This window comes from Zootoca vivipara, chromosome 5 (assembly GCF_965207765.1).
Source record: "Zootoca vivipara chromosome 5, rZooViv2.hap1.1, whole genome shotgun sequence".
NCBI classification, from domain to species: Eukaryota; Metazoa; Chordata; class Lepidosauria; order Squamata; family Lacertidae; genus Zootoca; species Zootoca vivipara.
The window spans coordinates 56,438,181-56,459,305 of record NC_142588.1 but is presented as its reverse complement, the minus strand read 5'-3'; the positions used below and the strand labels follow the sequence as shown (position 1 = coordinate 56,459,305).

At 42.6% G+C, this 21,125-nt stretch overlaps 2 protein-coding genes across 5 annotated transcripts in view; one reads left to right on the top strand and one right to left on the bottom strand.

Annotated features, from left to right (window-relative positions):
* Positions 1–1,254: 1,254 nt before the first annotated feature.
* Positions 1,255–12,091, bottom strand: PARL (presenilin associated rhomboid like). Its single transcript, XM_035133780.3, has 10 exons — positions 11,951–12,091; positions 10,627–10,807; positions 9,703–9,843; positions 8,789–8,837; positions 6,827–6,922; positions 5,315–5,464; positions 4,281–4,351; positions 2,755–2,856; positions 1,757–1,854; positions 1,255–1,559 (listed from the first exon to the last, which is right to left on the bottom strand). The coding sequence occupies exons 1-10, from the start codon at positions 12,022–12,024 to the stop codon at positions 1,463–1,465; spliced, it is 1,059 nt and encodes a 352-aa protein (XP_034989671.2). The 5' UTR covers positions 12,025–12,091; the 3' UTR covers positions 1,255–1,462.
* Positions 12,092–12,106: 15 nt separating this feature from the next.
* The window catches only part of LOC118093828 (claudin-15), a 29,324-nt gene continuing 20,305 nt past the window's right edge, over positions 12,107–21,125 (top strand). Inside the window, exons 1-2 of one of the 4 annotated variants that reach the window (XM_035133572.3) lie at positions 12,107–14,377; positions 15,073–15,348. In XM_035133572.3, coding sequence (XP_034989463.3) covers positions 15,129–15,348 — 220 coding nt within the window. In that variant the 5' untranslated portion in view covers positions 12,107–14,377; positions 15,073–15,128. Of the gene's footprint in view, positions 14,378–15,010; positions 15,349–20,556; positions 20,910–21,125 lie in introns of those variants that run through there. The other 3 variants (XM_035133569.3, XM_088670722.1, XM_035133573.3) reach the window with 3 other exon arrangements.

Below are 21,125 nucleotides of genomic sequence, written 5' to 3'. Positions count from 1 at the left end.
AGCTATTGTCAGAAGATGGCCAAATCATCAAGTTTTTAAAGTCTAAGCCTAATAGAATCATTAGCAGAGAATGCTATTACAAAAAGTAACATGTCCTAAGAGTCTCCTTCTCCCAAAAGGCTTTTCATTGCACTATGTTAAATCACAAGGATTTGTCACAAACCCCTTTGTCACAAAAGGTATAGGATCTGTGATAGTTTTGTTTCTCAGGCTCTTGTAACAAGTAGGGTTGCCAAGTTTTGTTTCCAAAATCCTGACATATAGCGCTGAATGCCTCTATTTGAGTCCTTTCCTCCCTTAGAGAAAATCTTCCCAAAAAGAACCTAAGGACAGCATACCCTCCAACATTTCTCCAATGAGAACAGGGATGTCCCATTCCATAATGACAATTTTACTATTTATACCCCACACACCTTACTGGGTTGCCCCAGCCACTCTGGGAAGCTTCCAGCATATATAAAAATTTAATAAAACATTAAACATTTAAAATTCCCTATATGGGATTGCCTTCTGACAGCTCGGGCGCTGGATAACTCCATACCCTCCAACATTTCTCCAATGAAAATAGGGGCACCCTATGGAAAAGTGGAACATTCCAGGATTAAATTGGAAATTGGGATGGCTTCTCTAATTCAGGGACGTCCCTGGAAAATTGGGACACTTGGAGGGTCTGGAACAGGCTGCCTTTCCTTTGTTAAGAATGAGCTTCTTAACATTTTGCAGTGCCCGAGAGGGAGCCTGAAGTGAGATGTCAGGCAGCAATTTTAACAAGCGGGGAAAGGGGAGAAAGAGGATGGTTTCTATTCTGGTCTAGCTAAGTCATCTGTGTAGTCTTAATGAATGCTACTGGCAAATGGTGCCAGCCCCCATAGTGTGGGGTTTATTTCATTTCTTTTAGTAAGGGACTCACCTGGAGCAGCCCACTGTGCATGCCCTTCCATTCACAGCCCAGACCTCCTGCAGCAAATGCATTTGTACTACTCCCCGCCCCACATATTTGAAAGAGGCCATATCTTACTTGTAGAGCACAGCTCTTTGTGTGCATAAAAATATATACGCCTAATAATATCAAACATCATTGCAAATTAAGACAAGGAGAATGACAAGGCAGTTTCTTAACCAAAGCTCTGTAGTATCAGGATTTTACTAAAACTGTTGGCATCTTAATTTATTTCTAAATGAGAAGCTATCAGGCAACTGATCCAATTTTATTTTTACTCCAATAGCCAGAGGAAATAATACAGACTCCCTTAATAAAGCAATGAGATACAAATCTTTATTGTTTTCCATTTGGTTATGTGTTTATCCAGAAATGCATTTATTTTGGAGCGTTACCACATTTAGAACTAAAGATCCCATTACGGTGTAAGTAATGTAACAACCAATCCACTTTCCAGTCTTCAAAGCGGCACGCCATTTCTGTACAAGTTTCTTCTAAAAAGCGCCAATTGCGAGCTCCACCTCATTTATTTGGTCTCCAAGTCCTTATTGTGTGCCATGCCTTCACCACCGGTTCTCTATTCTTCCATATTAGGTTATGCCCGTACGTTACATACCACCTTAAAAGCAACAAACACATAACTTCAACTGAAATTCTTTCACAGAACACATTATAGGTATATATCATGAAGCCTTATGGGCCAAAACCACTTCTCAGTAGAAATTTTACAGGGCTATTTTAAATAAATAGAAGACAAACAAACTACAACACACTGAAGCACCACTCTCGTAGTACTAGCACAGTACAAAAACTTACATGCCAAAGAGAGCCCCTCCAACGTGTGCAGCATGGTCAAAAAACTTCCAACCCAAAACAACTCCGACCGTGTCCAGTGCAATAATGGTTTTTAAAGCCTAGAAATGAGTAAACAAGTACAGCATTGGCAAAAAACACAAACAACAACAGCATTGCCTTCATCTTTCAGCAGCTTCAACAATGATAAAATGAATCTAGTCCACATTCATAAATCCCATTTAGTCATGCCTAGTCAATGAGAACAAGGGCGAGGGTTGTAGCTGGATTTGAGTAAAAGCCCCATCTCTACCATGGATATATTGAGCAACTTTGAGCATGTACCGTATTGGCCTGATAATAATAATAATAATAATAATAATAATAATAATAATAATAATAATAATACGGTAAATTATTTGTACCCCGCCCATCCGGCTGGGTCTCCCCAGCCACTCTATATTCGCGACCTTACCGAGCGGTTCCCCCCACCGGGAAGCAGCCTGGGAGTGCGGGGTAGCAGCGGCCCACACCCGCAAATGAGCCTTGAATTTTAAAGGTGCGGCTTATTTGCAGGTGCATCTTATATTCGGGCCAATATGGTAACTCTCTCCCAAGCCTCAGTTCTGTATTGGTAAATTAGAAGACCCGTTCTACCATCTCTGCTGAGAGACCAGCTCCTTTGGCAATCCTTTCCCATCACCTGATAGCAACCATTCCATCTGGTTGCAAAAGAGGAAGACTGGATGCAGAGTTGGACTGTATCACAGAAATCACGATTTTCACTTTTTGAAATATGGCAACCTTAGTTCCTGCCCTCCCTGAACTGCTTCCTTTCTAGATGGTCATTATAAGAATCACTATGTAATGTTTAGCAACAGGCGCCTGAGTTCTATTGTTTTCATTTTCCCTTTTCACCCCTTTTTCCTTTTCTGTTGTGTCTTTTTAAAAGTTAAGCCCATAAGACAAAAACAGGTAGCAACAGAGAAGAGAAGTTGCTTCACTTCTTTCAAGTCACTTACATTTCCAGCTGTAAATGTGAACATTGGAAGGAATATGATGGCTAGCCTGGCTTCTGGCATCTTCGTACATACTGCTGCAAGGACCATCATTATAGCACCCGACTAGAATACAAGCAAAACTTTAAAAAATTAAAATTGGCTAATTGGCAATAAAAATGCAAAATACAAAAGCAGGAAAAATTCAATTTAGAATTGAATTTCTGTTGAAGTCAGAAAATATTATTGCTTATCTTGACCTGAGGTTCAACAGAATTGAGTTACTGTTATTTTTTTTGCCAAAAACAGTTAGGTTCACAATGGCCATTAACTGTTACCAATAAGATGTGGAAATGAGGCTGCAGGTTCTCAGCTACCGGTATGCCAGCTGCAAAGACCCTAAAAGTTAAGAGAAATACTAAAGACAAAAGGGTGATATCCAACAAAGTTCTATTCAGAATAGACAAATTGAAATTGATGGGCTTAATGTGTCTGCTCTGCATATAACTTAGTTGAATGTCACCCAAACTCTACAGCTATTTTAAAACAATTATATCAGTGAAGGGGCCTGTGGCAAATCCCTTCTCCTTAAGAAAGCACAGACCATTTCCTGTCTGTGAATAAATCTTTCTGCTATTCAAGATAGAAAATATCAACGTGAAAACAATACAATCTGATATAACATACCCAACCTATTCCTGATATTGACAAGTTCATTCATGTTTTACTCAGAAGACAGTGCCAATGAGTTCTATGAAACTTACTCCCCAAGTAAAGATGTACTTGGGGGTAAAAGCTGCAGTGGTAATTAGTTGTTTTGCTGTGAATTAAGTCCTATTGATATTGGGACTTAATTCAGAATAAGGCTACAGAAATATGACAGTAAAACTATAATCCTAAAAAGCTAGTTAGGAATCTAACTGAAATCCATGGGACTTGTTTCCAAATACAGTAAGTGTTTAAATGGAAGTCAAGCTGGAAATAGTTCTGATTGCTGCAAATACTAAAATGCACAAAATGAGCACCATAAAAATTTGAGTTGGCACCATCACTGATTTTACTTATAGCTTATTTGATACTGAGGCATCTCTTTTTTTTAATTATACAAACCATCTAACCCAGTGGTTCCCAACCTTTTTTTGGCCATGCCCCACCTAAACATCTATAAAATCCTGATGCCCCCCCGACATATAATTCTTATTATTCAAAAAGGGAACTCCTATTCATGTGGAGAACGCCATTAACTTTGGTCTAACTCATTATCGAATTGCCTCCCTTAAAAATCAAATTGCCCCCTTGTGGGGCGTGTGCCCCACGTTGGGAACCACAGATCTAACCAGCGGGGGGGGGGGGAACAGTTAGCTAAGTAACTTTTGCTGGGGTGAAGCTTACAGACCGACCCCCCTCCCCAAATATTTCAATAGATTTCTAACGTACTCTCCACTGTAACTTTCCCCCCAAAATACCTTGACTTCTGAAAACAGAAAACAATGTGCTCCAAAACCAGTCTTTCACAACAGACAGATTGGTTTATACTCAGCAGGACTTACTGCTCCAAGTGATGATCCAAATCTTCCTGTGACCGTTTTGCAAAAATAACTCACAAATGTGGAGAAAACCCCTAGAAAAATAATAATGTTGTCAGAAGCACGAATTCAGTGAGGGACATGAAACATTTAAATATTCTCATTTTACTGTCCTAGTTTCATTTGCTTCATTAAACCCATGGCTTTCACAGCACACTGGACTGTCCTACAGATGAACATGCAATTCTTAAGGCAGACACAGGTTTTATCCAGAATAGGGTCTCCAAAGTCGGACTGATTTATGGCATTGAGACAAACAGCTTCAGAAGCGGTTCACTTCTACTTAGTTTTTTCCCTCTGGGGCTCTGAAGCATGATCTATGCCTAAGCCAAGAAAGAAGTCATTTACCTTTTATTTTCCTTTATTATTATTTTTAAAAAAATATGTAATAGTATTTCTTTTATATTTCTATGAACTATAACATTTTAGCAAGTGTAACTTCTACCTAATTTAGGAAAGCTAATTCTGTGAAAAAACACCCCCAAACAACTATTAAAACTATCTAAACTAAAATGGTGGTGACGTCTCAAGGGTGGCCCACCTTAGATTAGCGTGGTTAACGGACCAAAAAAACCAATCCTAGTAGCTGGCCCCTTGATCCTGGGCCTGGGACATTACTCATACTAGTTCATAGGATACTGCTTGGGGAGCTCATCATTTAATTATCTTAGACTTTTCTAAACTAGTCTTCATCCAGTCATGTTTGAAGAGGATTATATTGATGAATGCCAGTTTCTCTCCAATGACCAAAGAATGTTCATAACACATAATAAAAGATACTTCAGTGCAAGTCAAATACAAGTTTTAAATCACCTTAGGAGCCCATAAAGCAAGCACCCCCAAACTCCGCCCTCCAGATGTTTTGGGACTACGATTCCCATCATCCTTGACCACTGGTTCTGTTAGCTAGGGGTGATGGGAGTTGTAGTCCCAAAACATCTGGAGGGCCGAGTTTGGGGATGCCTGCCATAAAAAGACAACCAAGGAAGGCAACTTACCTGCAGAAAGGTATGCTGCCATGAATTGCTCACGTCCCAGAAGATTGACTACACTGGTTGAGAAGCTCCACAGAACATACATGTTGGCTGCCATGTGTAGAAATGAGAAATGACTAAATGCAGATAGCAACATGGGAGAACACACAACTCCTAGGGCAAAAGGAAGAAAAGAGCTGTTAAGACTATTTTAGCATTTAATCTCTCCATTCACAGTAGTTTACAAGTTGAACTATTAGAATGGAACTTCTCAAGAGAAAACATAGTCATCACTGGGTTGTCAAAATCATTAAGCATTATGTTTTTGCACATGATTTTACTTCTCAGAAAAGCCCACCTCTCTTTAATCATAATTTTAAAAAAGATTACCTTAACATTTTTGCCTGCAATGTGCCTCTTAGGTCACACTTGTACAATGACTTGTACGTACAGCTTTCCCTCCACTGTAGATTTTGGCATGCACATAAAAATATTTATCTTGTGTTTAGACAGTTTAGTGCTTTAGTTGAGAAGGATGAAAATGAACAGTAGCTAAATAAATCTTAATCATCCACTTCTTAGGAGATGGGACTCCTCAACAGCAAAAAACAACAAAACATTACACCTTACATAACAATGAAGAACTGATAACAGATAGGACAAGTGAATATAGAGAAACAATTAACTAAGATTCCCCTCACTTCTAATGCACTGTTAGGCAAGGTTTTACAAATTATGAAGGAAAGAAAACACCAAAATTTTAACTGAGAATCTGAATTTTATCCCATCTTTCTGCAACTAGTATATATTGTCACAGATTAGCTTATAGTAAACTACTCTGAAGTGTTGAAAAACCTAGACATTTTTGTGTTTTCTACAGCTAGTGTATCTGCCTGGCATAATTTTCAAGGCTTTGGTGTGCTCTTTCAGCATGGGTAGGCAAACTAAGGCTTGGGGGCCAGATCTGGCCCAATCGCCTTCTCAATCCGGCCTGCAGACAGTCCGGGAATCAGTGTGTTTTTACATGAGTAGAATGTGTCCTTTTATTTAAAATGCATCTCTGGGTTATTTGTGGGGCCTGCCTGGTGTTTTTACATGAGTAGAATGTGTGCTTTTATTTAAAATGCATCTATGGGTTATTTGTGGGACATAGGAATTCGTTCATTTCCCCCCCTTCAAAGTATACAGTAGTCCGGCCCCCCACAAGGTCTGAGGGACAGTGGACCAGCCCCCTGCTGAAAAAAGTTTGCTGACCCCTTTCTTTTAACATATTTGACTATCATCTTCTTTCCCTGCCTAGTTTAGAACTGAGTGTATCACAAAGCAAGAAGATATTCTACTTCTGTAAGATATTTACATGAAGCTAAAAATATTTATGCAGGTAAATTGTTTCATTAGTTTGTCCATCCCAAACTATTTGTATTGTGGAAACCAATTTGCTTGGCATTTCCTTAAATCAGGTGGTCAATCCACAGACCCAAAATAAAATAATACACAATCTTGTACAATTTTGCATGTATTTTAATGCACACTTACGAGAAGTTGGATTAGATGTGAAATATGTAAGCATTACTCGTTGCAAAGAGGGAATCTTCCATAAACAGAATACAAAGACGTTTGCAGCTATAATGCCTACGGATTTAACAAGAAAAGTGTAGTGACAAACCAAGCAGTGAAAGCATTCTAATATAAAATGTATACAACCCACAAATAGTTATTGCAAACCCAAGCACCACAAAACAGTTATTTTCAAGTGGATTTTCTCTCCTCCCCAGAAAGAGATGTCTGGCACCAACATTACAACCCTTCAACGGCCAGGTGAAATATATTCATTTTCTCAGACACTGCTCGTGTTTATGTTTACTCTGCTTTATAAAGTTGTTACTGCTGCCTCTGACTTTGCTAGTTTGTTAGTAATGCTGCGGTTTCATGGTTCTATTGTATTTGTATGAATAGCTTTATTCATGCCCACATACATGTCCAAATGGATGAAGGGAAATCTAGAAATATATATTTCTGAAAAGAATATTTTCAGGAACAAAACAAAGCCAAAATTGCACAGTCCATCCAACACATCCAACCCGGAGGATATTTGAAGGTAGCTCTGTATTGGGAAGTATTTAATGTTTGATGTTTTATTACGTTTTTATATTTGTTGGAAGCTGCCCCAAGTGGCTGGGGCATCCCAGTCAGATGAGCAGGGTACAAATATATTACCACCACCACTACTACTACTACTATTCAAGCACCAATGATGATGGTGATTATTTGAAATCAAACTGCACTGGGCTTTGTAAGCATCCACAATGATCTGATTAATGACAATTGCAAAAAGCTGTGCCATTGCCCATGTGTTCTGAAAGCAAACCATGAGGGCAAAGGAAAAGGGGTTACCTGGGGTCATCATGACATCAGGTGACTGAAGCAATGCACTGTCAGAGTTGACCTGCAGGTAAGGATTTGGCCCTTCAAGCAGTTCCTTTCCCCCCGTGCCTTGGATGCAACCCAGTTTTCATTCAGGTCACAAATAACTGTGCTCAAACGTTCTTTAAAGACTACTTGTATTTTTGCTTTCATATGAGACTTTTCAAAAGTTGCCTACAAAATACTAATCCACCCTTAATTTCTTTTTCTTACTGATGAAGAATAGTGGAATGAAACATGTTCCATCACCACCACACACTTATATTTGGAAACCATATCTTCATTTGGTAAACCCTATATTCTTCAGGAAATATCAATTTCTCAGTCCCCAATAACACATTACAGTGGAACCTCGGTTGTCGAATGTAATCCATTCCAGAAGACTGCTTGACTTCAAAAACATTTGACAACCGAGGCGCAAAGGGCGGTCAGCGAAGTCAATGGAGAAAAAGGGGGGGGAAACTCCCCAGAAGCCATTTGACGTTCGAAAACAGAAGCAATTACTTCCGGGTTTTGGGCGTTCGAGTTCTGAAACGTTCAGCTTCCGAGAAGCTCAAAAACCGAGGTTCCACTGTATCATAATTATATTAAAGCATTTACTAGGTAGTAAGCAAACTATTTTTGACATTCTGTTACAACTTTCTAGTAGCAGAACCAGCTCCTATGCAGGAAACAATCTTGTGTGACAGAGCCATTATCATGGAGAAAGTCTTACAGAAAGCAATAGGCAAGGGTCTTCAACCTTCTAGAACAGGGGTGAGAAATGTCTGGCCTTCAGCATCTATGGCCATGCAGGCTGGGATTGTTGGGAATCCACAGGTTATCCATCCTTGCTCTAGAAGGAATAATCTGAGCATAAAATCGCACTGCCTCCCACTAAGTTAGGGAGCAATATTAAATAATGTTAGGCCAAAATATATAATGTAGTGGAGCAAACTAAACACATAGGTGGAAAAGACTGCCTTAGGTTTAACAACTTGTAAGCATGTTATCAAAGCTATCTAGTGACATACTGTACCTGTTTGCCATATTTCTCTTCCTGAGAATGTCTAATACTTGTAAGCTAACACAAACCTGACACAGTACGTTGCCCGTTGCTCAGACTATTCCACCACTGGTTAATCTGAAAGAAAATGAGCAGTCTTAATATGGCCTGATCCAATATATACAGTATCTCAAGACAATGGATATTAAACTCATTAATATGCAATTTAGTATTTTCAATACACAAAAGCATTGGAGAAATAAAGTTTACAAAACAAAAGAAGAATATTCTATCCCAAAACTTTTCTTAGAAAACTGTAATTATGCATAGGTAACAAACACCTATCTTCAAAAGATAACCGCACTCCTCTCTGGTTAGTGTAAACCAGGGCTGGGAACCTTTTTAACCTAAGGGCAACATTCCCTTGTGGGTAACCTTTTGGGATCAGCATGCCAACGATGGATAGGGCCATAAAGAAAAGTGGGTACAGAGATTACTCTTATCTGTAACAAATCTAAATACTATATCCATGCAGTAAATAAGGATTTGTTCCTTTTTATGTCTGATTTCTAAGTGATGCATTTTCCTAATGAAATATACATATTTTATATCAATTTACCTCTGGATTGCATATGCTAAACATTGTGATTAGCTATATTCAACAGGTATGTTTCGAGTTTGTGAAAGAATCTTCCAAATAAATGAAAAAAGTGATAATGAATTGACTCCATCTCTAATTAAAAATGTTATTTCTTACCATCTTTCTTTAACCCAAAGATGTTATCTTATTTATGATGGCTGAGTCACACTTTAACATCCATAATTTTTCTCTTACTATTGAACATATTATATATATTTTTCCCTCATGGGTTTTTCCTTGAGATTTGTCAAGAAAACTAAGATAATATCCAGAAGGCTTTGCAAGGTAAGGCACAATAGAAAAAAAATCAGTCATCATGTACAATAGTTTCAATAGTAAAATCATAATTAGTGCCCAAAATACCTGCCTTCTGAAGTCCGTCCCTTTTTGTGGTCGCACCTTATCCATCCAGTCTGCTCGACTATCTTCAAAATAGTTCTGAACCTTGGCTTTGAGGTGTTCATATTGCCAAATAGCAGCTGATCCAAAAGCACAGCCTGAAAACTAATATATTTAATTAATGTTTCAGGTGACACATAATTCAGATAATTTGTTACCATAAGCATTCAAATTAGCACCAGAAGACTGTTAATTCATTGTATGGCATGACCTCTACAGCCATGGTGGTCTATAATACCAGTAATATTTTATCTCTATTCCCTACATAGCTTTTGGAGTCTTTAAACTGAAAATATAATTTCTATTAAATGCTTTAATTTGGGTGTTATGCCTAAATACGAACTATCTATATATACAGGAGGCATGGGGCTGCACATGCTGGGGCTGCTCCCAATATCCCTGCAAAAGCTGGTGCCAACCATCTGTTTTCAAACTTCTCAAATTGACCAGAAAACATTTGAGGACTATCTACCTGTGTTTGCTTCAAAGTGAATAGAACATGATGGGAATCTTGATAAAGCAGGATTTTGTACTACACATATGTTTCCACTCACATTTAAGTGAACATGGGTAGAAGCCGCGTTCAGACCTACAGTGTTCAGAACAGAAACAGTGGGTAGGGATGGGAAGGTGGACAGCCCTGTTCTTCCTACTCAGGCATTATACGGACATGGGTCCCAAAACTTTAATTGTTCTACAGATTTTTTAAAAAAATGATACACGTATCTTCAGCTGTCATAGTGCTGCAATGGGTCTGCCTGCCAAAATCTCACCTCTATATAATCCCTGTTCTATATGAAAATTCTGTAGCTTACCACTAAACAAACCAGTTTTTGTTAATTACATAAGGACTGCGACACATTATCTGCAATATCAAACAATCATTACCCCAATTGTAAAGATGAATGGCTTCACAAGGATTTTCACTGAATGGGAAGATTCTTGATAGGCTGGAGGAGACAAACTACTTTTCTGTGGCTTGATACCAGTTTTTGGGTTTGGTGTTTGGGGATCACTCTTCTGTGCTGGTCTTCTGAATCCATTTCTTTGTTGTGTATATAGGGTATTTCTAAAAGTAAATACATATGGAACACAAAGTGGACTCATTCTAAATGTTTCCAAGATGTTAGGAAATACCAGTTTCTTACTTAGAATCTCCAGATTAAGAGAAGCCAAAAGCACCTTCTCACCACTCCAAGGTGTTATGATCTTTTTGTGATTTGCCTATCCAGAATATACCTTTCAAAGTTTGTATGCCAACTTGTTTTGCACCTTACATGGTTGTCTTAGGCCACTTCAGCTATAACACTAAACTATGATGTACTAACAGCAGTTTAGGTACCCAAACGATACCTTGTGTTCCGCCTATATAGACATAGTTTCTGTCTTATTCTCCTTTTCCTAATCATCCCTAGATGTTATCCCAAGCAGCAGCTTGTGAGAAAAAAGGAACACCTAAGCCATGTTTTGTAATTTCAGTAGGAATATCAATTGACACTTGTCAAAAAGCTTTGTAGTTTCAGAATCATAATTTGTCAGATGGGACTGGATATCAGAACAATAAATGATTTTGTTTATGGTTCTCACTTTGGATATTACTATTATTATTATTATCATTATTATTATCATTACTATTATTATTATATTTGTATCATTGCTGTTAGGCACCTTAAGCATGATTTGGTAGATGGGCTGTAAGTTTAACAAGTAACTATTATCAAGGTGCTACCAAGGAAATCTTATATTTTCATTTTGTACTAGACTCTGTGAAGCTACTTCAGTCCATTTGTCTACCAATGCACCGTTGTGCCATTGACAAACACACCCAACTGTCTTTCTTCAATCCGTTGGAATAAGGAGACGCTGTGTAACTGCTGGACCAGTGTACTCTGCAGGCATCGTCCTTCCCTCATCCACAGCCACTCCTTTACTACAGGCTTTCCCTCTTCCCCGCCCTCGATCAGGATGGGTGGAAAGAGAAGCACAGGAACTGGATCCAACCCATCGTTCTGGGTGCCGTATTTCTTTTTTAAAATAACAGACTCCTGGAAAGCCGAGCGGCAAAGTTGATAACCCCACCGCTCTCCCAGGCACACCCTCGCAGCGAACTCCTCGATACCTGCAGCAGCACACCACCTCACCCACCCCCAGCCCCTTCCTCTAAACCTCACCGCCCTTCTCCTGTGGGTAGCGGCTCCGCTTCATTCCTTACCTGTGTGTCCGGATTCCACGACTACCCCATAACTCCTGTCTAACCCAGACTCGGGCACAGCAACTCCACGCCATTTTCCTCACCCTCCGAAAATAACGCTTCCGGGTCGGCGGGCGCTTCCTTCCGCCATCTTGAAAGGGGAAAGGGGCTGGCGCCGCCTGATGACGTCATAGCCAAGCACCGAAGCAAAAATACCGTTACCTTGCCTACCTCTCCGGGAAAAGGGCGGCGCGGCCTACAGTGCCGTTCAGTTGTGGCGGTCTTCCGGCAAAAAATTATTGCGGCGTCCTATTGAGAGAAACATATGGCGGGGGTCTTATGTCGCCATTTTGAAGCAATTGGTGTTGGCCGGATTACGTCCCCATTTTATCAAAGGGGCTCAGGCTGGACTGGGGACCGAGGCTGTGCCTCTTCCTTGCCAGGGCCTGTTCTTCCTCGGGGCAGCAGCGTCCTCTCATATGTTCTCATGGGAAAAGGAAAGCGCAGGCATGGATTGTGTGGGCAGCAGCAGTAAACAGCAGAAGTAGGAAAAGATGCTGACGGAAATCAATGATAGCCGTTAGCCTGCTGCTCTTCAGTTGGGGACGTTTACCATCTTTTTTTCCTTTTCTTTGCAGGGCCTGTGTCAAGTAGCTTTAAGTGGCGAAAATGGAAACCAGTTTTTCCATTTTCCAATATTTTAAAACCGCTATTCATTTCCCCAAAACCTTACAACAAAAGCATATTTTGAAAATCAAAGTCAGGAATTGGCAAAGTATTGTGGAAAAACTGCACCCTTAATTGCCTACATAAGCTTGATAAAATAAAAAAGCTTTCAACAGGCGTTTAAAAGTTGAGACAGAAAGTGCCTGCTGAACCTCTTGGCAGAGTATTTCACATCTCCATGCTGCTAGATTTGTGCTGTTGTATAATGGATGTGGATGGCGCTGTGGGTCAGAGCCTAGGGCTTGCTGATCAGAAGGTCGGCGGTTTGAATCCCCGCGACGGGGTGAGTGCCCGTTGGGCAAGGTAAATGGTGTTTCTGTGCGCTGCTCTGGTTCGCCAAAAGCAGCTTAGTCATGCTGGCCAGATGACCTGGAAGCTATATGCCGGCTCCCTCAGCCAGTAAAGCGAGATGAGCCTTTTATAATGGTTATAAGTACAGTAATCTTGGCAGAAAAAAAGTTGGAAGTACAATCTGATCTTTAGCAGCATTTCTGTGGCAACAGTGACCTATTTTGTGATATCCTTCATTGAGAATGAAAATAAACATAGTACAGTATTGGTACAGGAAAGGAGAGAATGAACCTTGGTTTTAGGGAAGTGTCAGAATTACTAATGCTTCCAAGTGAATGACTTGGAACCAAAAAGTACTGCACTTGTAGCATCCTACCCATATCTAGACATTTAAGTGAGCCCATGCCTCAGGATGTTTACAGTGGACCCAGAATCACTGAATAAATAAAGGCACATCTTCCTCCCATCATTCCTTCCTACTTTACATTCCCCATAATCTTAGCAAAAATGGAGCTGGAACAATATGTCAAGCTAATGCCTAATTTGGCCTTCAGTTTTAGCTACTCCCAAAATAGAGCCAACATGCTGGCCTATTTTACAAACTTGTTGAGTCAGATTAGAGTATATAAAGTGTTCAGAATCCTCTAAAAGTTGTGTTATGGTTGTTGCTATATGGAGGATTATCTTGAAAATACTTATTGTTTGGGTGTTTTTGTTTTTACAGATTGGAAAAATCTCATTTTTCACAGCATCGTTTCCCTGAGATAAAATCATGAGTTTGTTTTGGAAAACAGGGACAGCCAATATGGCACAATCCAAATGTCTGATACTACCTCTCCCATCAGCCCCAGCCAGCATAGCCAATAGATAGAGAATATGGGAGTTGTAGTCCTTAACGTTTAGTGAACACCACATGGCTTCTCTCTTTAAACGTAAGGAACGTTGGAAGTTAATACGGGGTCAGACACTAGAGGACTACTACAGGTAACAGGTGATTTTATTCTGGTTCTATAAGAACCCTGTAGCTACAGGGTAGCTAGCCGGGTTTTTTGCCCCGGGTGAAGCCTCCAGATGGGCGTCGTTGAGGTTTCCAGCCTGTGTGTGTGTCTGTGTGCATATACACATGGTGGTGGTGGTGGGGGGCAAACTGGGTCTTTGACCTGGGTGAAAAAAAGGATTGATTCGCCCCTGCTGGAACAGGATCCATTTTGAATAACATAGTTCATTGGATCAGCTATAGCTGCTATACGTCTTGTGCAATGGTGAAGTCAATGAACTGGCTGGAAGCATTGATTTTTAGAACAGAGGGGAAAGGTCCTAAAATGTTACAAAACGTTCACTCTCAGTTTGGCAAAACTGGCCCTCACAAGCTGCTGATGCGTCTCTGGGAAAAACTTCAAAGGGGGAAACCCAGAACACAACTACCTAAAAGTAAGTACAGTACGTATATTATACAGGACATTGAATCTACATTGTACATTTCAGTAAATCCAGTAAAATTATTTAAATGTGTTAATTCAGTTAATTGGCTTTAAAATAAATTTGGAAGTTGCAATTAATGGTTTGCTGATAATTCTTTATGAAGCAAACAACATGTAGCTGCATTACTTCCCCAATCCTCACTTCTCCCTTCCTGCTCAAACATAACCCACCTCTACTTTTTCAAAGAAGCAAACATTGAAATGGAAATTATTATTATTATTATTATTATTATTATTATTATTATTATTATTATTATAGATAACAGTGAATTCTTATGCCAGAAATACTGCCCTTTGTATCATGTTTCCCAATAGTTCTGATTCTAACTACTACAGTATTCCACATGCAATGGTATGTGCACCCCAAATGTATTTGAAGTTTCCATCTTTTCTGCATTTTATTCTCATATCAGAAATACTGCTCTATATGCCATGTCTCAAAAGATTGACTGCTGTTCTGCAAACAGTACTGTAAATGCATTAAAAATGAATCCATGCAGTATATCAGAGAATAACTTTTAACCTACCATGCAAAGAATATTTTGTGTTAGAACATAAACTAACAGTTGTGTTTTCTTCTCAGCATAAATATTCCTCGTATAACAAGTGTGCTATTACATGGTCCCTTATCAACTTTTAAAATAGGATTTTGGCATCACAATTTGAGAGTGAATCTTTGAAAATTCACTTGGCATTGAAGGATGGCATCATCAGCTTTTCAAATCTCTGCACTGCTTCTGGCTTTTCTGGGTCTCATCCTTTTACTGGTTGCCACTGTGTCCAACTACTGGAAAACGTCTAATAAAGCTGCAACACTTATTACTGCAAACTGGATTTATGAAGGTCTCTGGATGAACTGTGTAGCTACTTCTATGGGCTCAGTTCAGTGCAAGGAATTCTTTTCCTTGCTCAGTTTGGAAAGTAAGTTAACACTTTTCATACATAAAATGCTGGATTCTTAGTCTGAATTTGTGGGCTACTTATGCCAACATCTGACACTGTGTTTATAGATATGTAGGAAAGAACTTTAATGCAAGCCTATAGAAACAAACGTCCCATATATATTCTGTGATCAAATGCTGTGTCAACAATAATCTAAATCTGTAATTGAAAACATTTGTATTTTTAGAAGTACTGTATACAGATAGTACAGTTTACATGCATTTGTCCCACTCCAGGAGTGTCAATGCAAAGGAAGGAGCTCTGATGTACATACAGTGGTCAGTGGCTGCTCCCTTTCAATACAGTATTTAAAAATGCACATTTACAAAGTATATGTCCCAGGTAATCACTGTCACTATTTGATCTCTGTTTTTGCCTGTTGGGCAACATTTTGTTAACATCTTTGGTGTGAGATACTAGAGCAGTCATTATCCAGGTTCAGCTCCCTCCCTAATCTCTCTAGAACAGAGGTTCCCAAACTATGGTCTGTGGGCCACCAGCTTCTTTCATGTGGTCCATGGCATGTGTATGAAGATCTGCAGCTAAAGATGGGCGGTAGCGCATCCATTGTATTAGATATTCATAATTGATTTTTTTTGTAGAATTCAATGTGTAATATAAAATATATAAGAAATAAAAAATGAAAGAGGTAATAGCATACAATTAAAAATCATACAACATCTAACACATCACGTTGTAATTGTTGCAACAGGCAGAAAGATCATTAAGTGGTCTGTGAAGATGCTCAGCAATTTTCACGTGGTCCATGGTGGGAAACATTTGGGAAGCTCTGTTCTAGAAGTTAAATCTCAGACATGGATGAAGATATACCTTTAGTGTTGCACATGCATGTAAATCTGGGTGGGGAACAGAGTTTGGCTGGTGAGCTGGATCCTGAGTCCTTACTCTGCGGGCCATTTTGACAGGTGGGTGGTTCTCCAGACGTTGTTTGATTCTCATCATAACCTACCATTCGCCATGCTGGCTGGTGCTCGTGGGAGTTGAAGTCCAATTACATCTGGAGGGCCACAGGTTAGCCACCCATGCATCATGCAGTGCTTTCATGTTATCATCACTTCTGATATATTAAACTTCATTGACAGGTATTTCATTGCTGTATAAGTCTACAAAATCTGATAAATGTGTAGCATGTTGGTACTTGATTTTTCTGGATGTGGTATAAATAGCTGAGTTTCCGCAAGAAAGCTACCATTAGTGTAGTTGCTGATAGTTTATCTTCTAGACACATTCATTTTCACTATTTTCCCATGGAACTTGACACTATATACCGTGTTTCCCACATTTTAAGACACCGTCTTATATTTATTTTACTCAAGAAAATAAGCCTATGGCTTATTTTCGGTGGGGTGTCATTTTTTTAAATTAAGCAATCTACATTTTGACCTTTGGAGCTGGGCGCACGTCATACTTTTTCACAGGCGAGTGTGGTCAGAGCCAGGAGCGCGCCCAGTGCTGCCCGTGCTCCTCCTGGGGCCGCCACGCTCAACTCCCATGCCCAGCCAACCCAGAGACCCTCCCTCATTGCCGCGGGGCATTTCTTTTCATAGAATCATAGAATCGTATGATTCTATGCCTCTTTTCAGGAGGAGGAGGTAGATGCCCGGAACCGGCTGCTGCAGCTGGGCCAGGCGGAGGCGAGGCCGCTGCTTGCCCCTGGGGGCTGCGGAGGCGGCTGGGCGGGGACAGCCGGAGCCCAGCCAGGTAGCAGCAGCAGCGGGAGGATGAGTACGGTGCTGCTGCTGGCCATGGCAGGAGGAAGCAGGCGCCCGAAAGCGGCGGCTGCTGCAGTCCCGACAGAGCGCGGAGCAGCGCCGCTCGTCCGGAGGCAGTGGGACCCAGCAGCAGCGCCGTCCTCATCCTCCCGCTGCTGTTGCTGCTGCTGCCGGGCCAGGTGGCTCCTGGGGGTCGCAGAGGAGGCTGGGCGGGGACAGCCGGAGCCCAGCAAGGCAGCAGCGGAAGGACGAGGACGGCGCTGCTGCTGGCCGCGGCAAGGAAGCAGGCGCCCGAAGGCGGCGCGGCTGCTGCAGCGCCGACAGAGCGTGCAGCAGTGCCGCTCCTCCCGAGGCAGCAGGACCCAGCAGCAGCGCCGTCCTCGTCCTTCCGCTGCTGCCTGGCTGGGCTCCGGCTGTCCCCGCCCAGCCTCCTCTACGACCCCCAGGAGCCACCTGGCCCGGCAGCAGCAGCAACAGCAGCGGGAGGATGAGGACGGCGCTGCTGCTGGGTCCCACTGCCTCGGGACGAGCGGCGCTGCTCCGCGCTCTGTTGGGACTGCAGCAGCCGCCGCCTTCGGGCGCCTGCTTCCTCCTGCTGTCGCCAGCAGCTCCTCCCGAGGAAGCAGGACCCAGCAGCAGCGCTGTCCTCGTCCTTCCGCTGCTGCCTGGCTGGCCTCCGGCTGTCCCCGCCCAGCCTCCTCTGCGACCCCCAGGGGCGAGGCGAGCAGCGGCTCGCCTCCACCTGGCCCGCTTTCGGGCGCCTGCTTCCTCCTGCCGTGGCCAGCAGCAGCACCGTACTCATCCTCCCGCTGCTGCTGCTGCCCGGCTGGGCTCCGGCTGTCCCTGCCCAGCTGCCTCCGCAGCCCCCAGGGGCGAGCAGTGGCCTCGCCTTCGGTGGGCCCAGCTGCGGCAGCCGGTTCCGGGCGTCTGCCTCCTCCCGAAAAGAGGCAGACAACCTCCTCCTGCTGCGGCTAGCATGCTGTGTATCACTGGCTGGCTGGGCGCTCGCGGTCTCACTCCGCGCAGCGCGGAGGTATGGCTTATTTTCAGGGGGTGTCTTCTATTTAACAAATACTTTAAAAGCCTGCTATGGCTTACTTTATGACTACGCCTTAAAAAGGGGGAAACACGGTACTTAAATATCATCTTAACTCTTAGTTTATCCAGGGATCATTAAAAATAAATAAATAAACCATTTGAGTAGGTCATTATTTATATCTTAACTACTTTCTAATTATGCCTTAATCTTTGAGACTTTGTCTCCTGCTCTGATCCTTGTGCTGTGTTAAATAAACAGAAATCATGTGGTGTCAGGCTTTTATTTTGCCCTGACGAAGATGCATTAACAAGGAATCAATTTCCTTATCAGTAAATCATTAAGACTTGCAAATTAAACATTCTGCAAACAAGTATTGGAGACAGTGCTCACTCAGATCTTGTTTTTCTACGTCAGGGGTAGGCAACCTAAGGCCCGGGGGCCAGGTGAAGCCCAAACGCCTTCTCAATCCGGCCCACGGACAGTCCGGGAATCAGCGTATTTTTACATGAGTAGAATGTGTGCAGGGCCGTCTTAAACTTACGTGGTTCAGGGATCCCTTGGGTGCCCCCCACCCTCTGCGCCTCTGCGGCCAGAGGATGCCTTCACGGCCCACCCAGCAGCCCTGACCCGCTCGCCCACCCGCTGCATGGCTCACTGGTGGGAGCACACAGCCCGGGCGGGTCCTCCTGAAAAGAGCAAGGCGCGCAGCCCGCCCCCCCTGGCCGGCCTGGCGTTTGTGCCAGAGAGCCCCTTCGGGGGCGGAGGGGTGGCTGCTTCCTGCCAGGAAGACGGTGCTTGGTGCTCCACACGGGCGGGTGAGTGAGCAAGGCGATGGCACCGCCGCGCCAGGGTCTGTGGCTGAAGCTGGAGGCGCTGCTTGCATGGAGTGGCGGCCGGGCGGGTGGCTACTTTCTGGAGGAGCGCTGGGTGCCCAAGTCTCCGGCACGGCCGCTGCGCGTCCTGCTGGCCCAGCTATATCCCCGGCGCCCTTCCCCGCCTTCAAGGCGGCTTTGTCGGAGGCGTGGCGATCTGCACCCTGAGGAGCGTGCGGCATTGGGCGGCTGGGCTGGGCTGAGCGGGTGGGGGGCGCCGCCCCTCAAAGGAGGCAGCTCCGCCGCCGCTGCCACCTTGTCGGGAAAGGAGCGAGGCGGACGTGCGGGCGGCTCCATGTGCCTCCTCAATGCGCCCTTCAATGCGCCCCTGCCTCTGGAAAGATGCCCCTGTCTCTGGATTATTTGTGGGGCATAGGAATTCGTTCATATATTTTTTCCAAAATATAGTCCCGCCCACCACATGGTCTGAGGGACGGTGGAACAGCCCACGGCTGAAAAAGGTTGCTGACCCCTGTTCTGCGTAGTCCAAACACAATCTAGACTTACTGTCTATTAAATGTTCCTGGAAAGTGCTTCTTCATGGGCCAGTAATATTCCAAAAAGAAGGTTTCAATGCATATTGATCCTGCATTATCCCCCATTGTGCTCATTTGAAAATGGATAGAGGCAGTCCCAGAAACAGGGGTATATCCACACCTGCCCAATGATGTGGGTGGGCATATAACAAGATAGCAATTACCATTTCCACCTTCATCTGGGGCAAGGGTGTGGGTGTGTGGATACATCCCCATTCGATTCCTGCATTGCAGGGGTTGGACTAGTTGATCCTCGGGTTCCATTCCAACTCTACAGTTCTATGATTCTATGATAACCTAAACAAAGGAAGGGTTTTCAAATGTGCACCAGATAACTACACCCATGCTTGTGAACAGTGGGATTGAAAATCATTCTAGATTAAAAGCTCATTGCAGATGAGCATGCACAATTCTGTATGGAGAAAAACTATTTATTTGTACTACAGATTGGTAAGTACACAACCTTAGATTAGTGTCCTAGTAAGTCATTCTTATAGCACATTGTGGGCAACCTTTTCTGCTGAGGAACATGCTTGTTCATGGGTGAACTTTTGGGGGCTCTGTACTGGTAGTGGTGGAGCTAGAACTGATGATAGGGAGAATCGGAGACAGAGTGTTCTGAATTCACCAGTTCCTGGTGGTGCTTTAGATGGAGTTGCAGTCTTGCTAAAAGAAGCTGGTAGTGTTTGATGGCATTTGACTTGGAGTTTCCCTCCACTCATGTTCAAATTGTCTCCCAGCTTGTTTCATGCCGTGAGCTCTGGAGTATATCAGGGAGCCAAGTGGGCTCCATGAACTAGCAGAAGTCACTATGGGGTGATTGTTTCAATTACTTGAAGCATTAGATAGCTATGCAGATGTGAAAAAATATCCATGCCGTAAATTTTACCAGAAAAACTGATCAATAGCATTTGTCCTTTTGCAAATCCAATGTAATTAGCACTTTTCCCCTTAAACCACGCCTCCAATTATTAAAAGCAATGTGCTACAAATCTTATCATTTAGTTGACGGAACAAAGATCAAAGGTGCCTTCATTTTGGAGGAAACAGGAGCTAAGACAGCAAGTGGCCTTTAATGGGGAGATACTTCTTATATTTCATCTTAATACAAAATAGATAATATATCTGTTAGAAGTTTCAACCATGTCTGCTGTTTTGGAACTCACTGGTTTTGTACTCACCTTGGGTGGCTGGGTAGTGATTGGAGCAACTTTAAAAAACAGTTACTGGAAAGTCTCCACTGTACATGGGAGTGTGATTACAAGCTCAAGCCTGTATGAAAACCTGTGGCACAGCTGTGCGGAAGATAGTATTGGAATCTCCAACTGCAGAGCGTTTGATACACTTTTGGCACTTCCTGGTATGTCTTTATTTGATGTACATGTCCACATCTTTATCAGGTGAAATAATTCATTGGGTGGGTGCATGAAAAGTATATATAGTGAATTTTGACTGAAAATAACATCAATGAGGCATTTCCCTCAAAGAGCTTGTCAGGTCATAACAACAGACTGTTTGTTTGAGCTTCAAAAGTGAAGGATTTTTGAAGTTTCTTGGCAGGTCGATATTTGGAGGA

Coding starts and splice junctions, on each gene's coding strand:
- PARL (XM_035133780.3), bottom strand. CDS start 12,024: ATGGCGTGGAGTTGCTGTGCCCGAGTCTGGGTTAGACAGGAGTTATGG. Junction 9,844..10,626: donor CATTCATCTTTACAATTGGG/GTAATGATTGTT, acceptor TAAATATATTAG/TTTTCAGGCTGTGCTTTTGG. Junction 1,560..1,756: donor GGAGGGGCTCTCTTTGGCAT/GTAAGTTTTTGT, acceptor GTTGCTTTTAAG/GTGGTATGTAACGTACGGGC.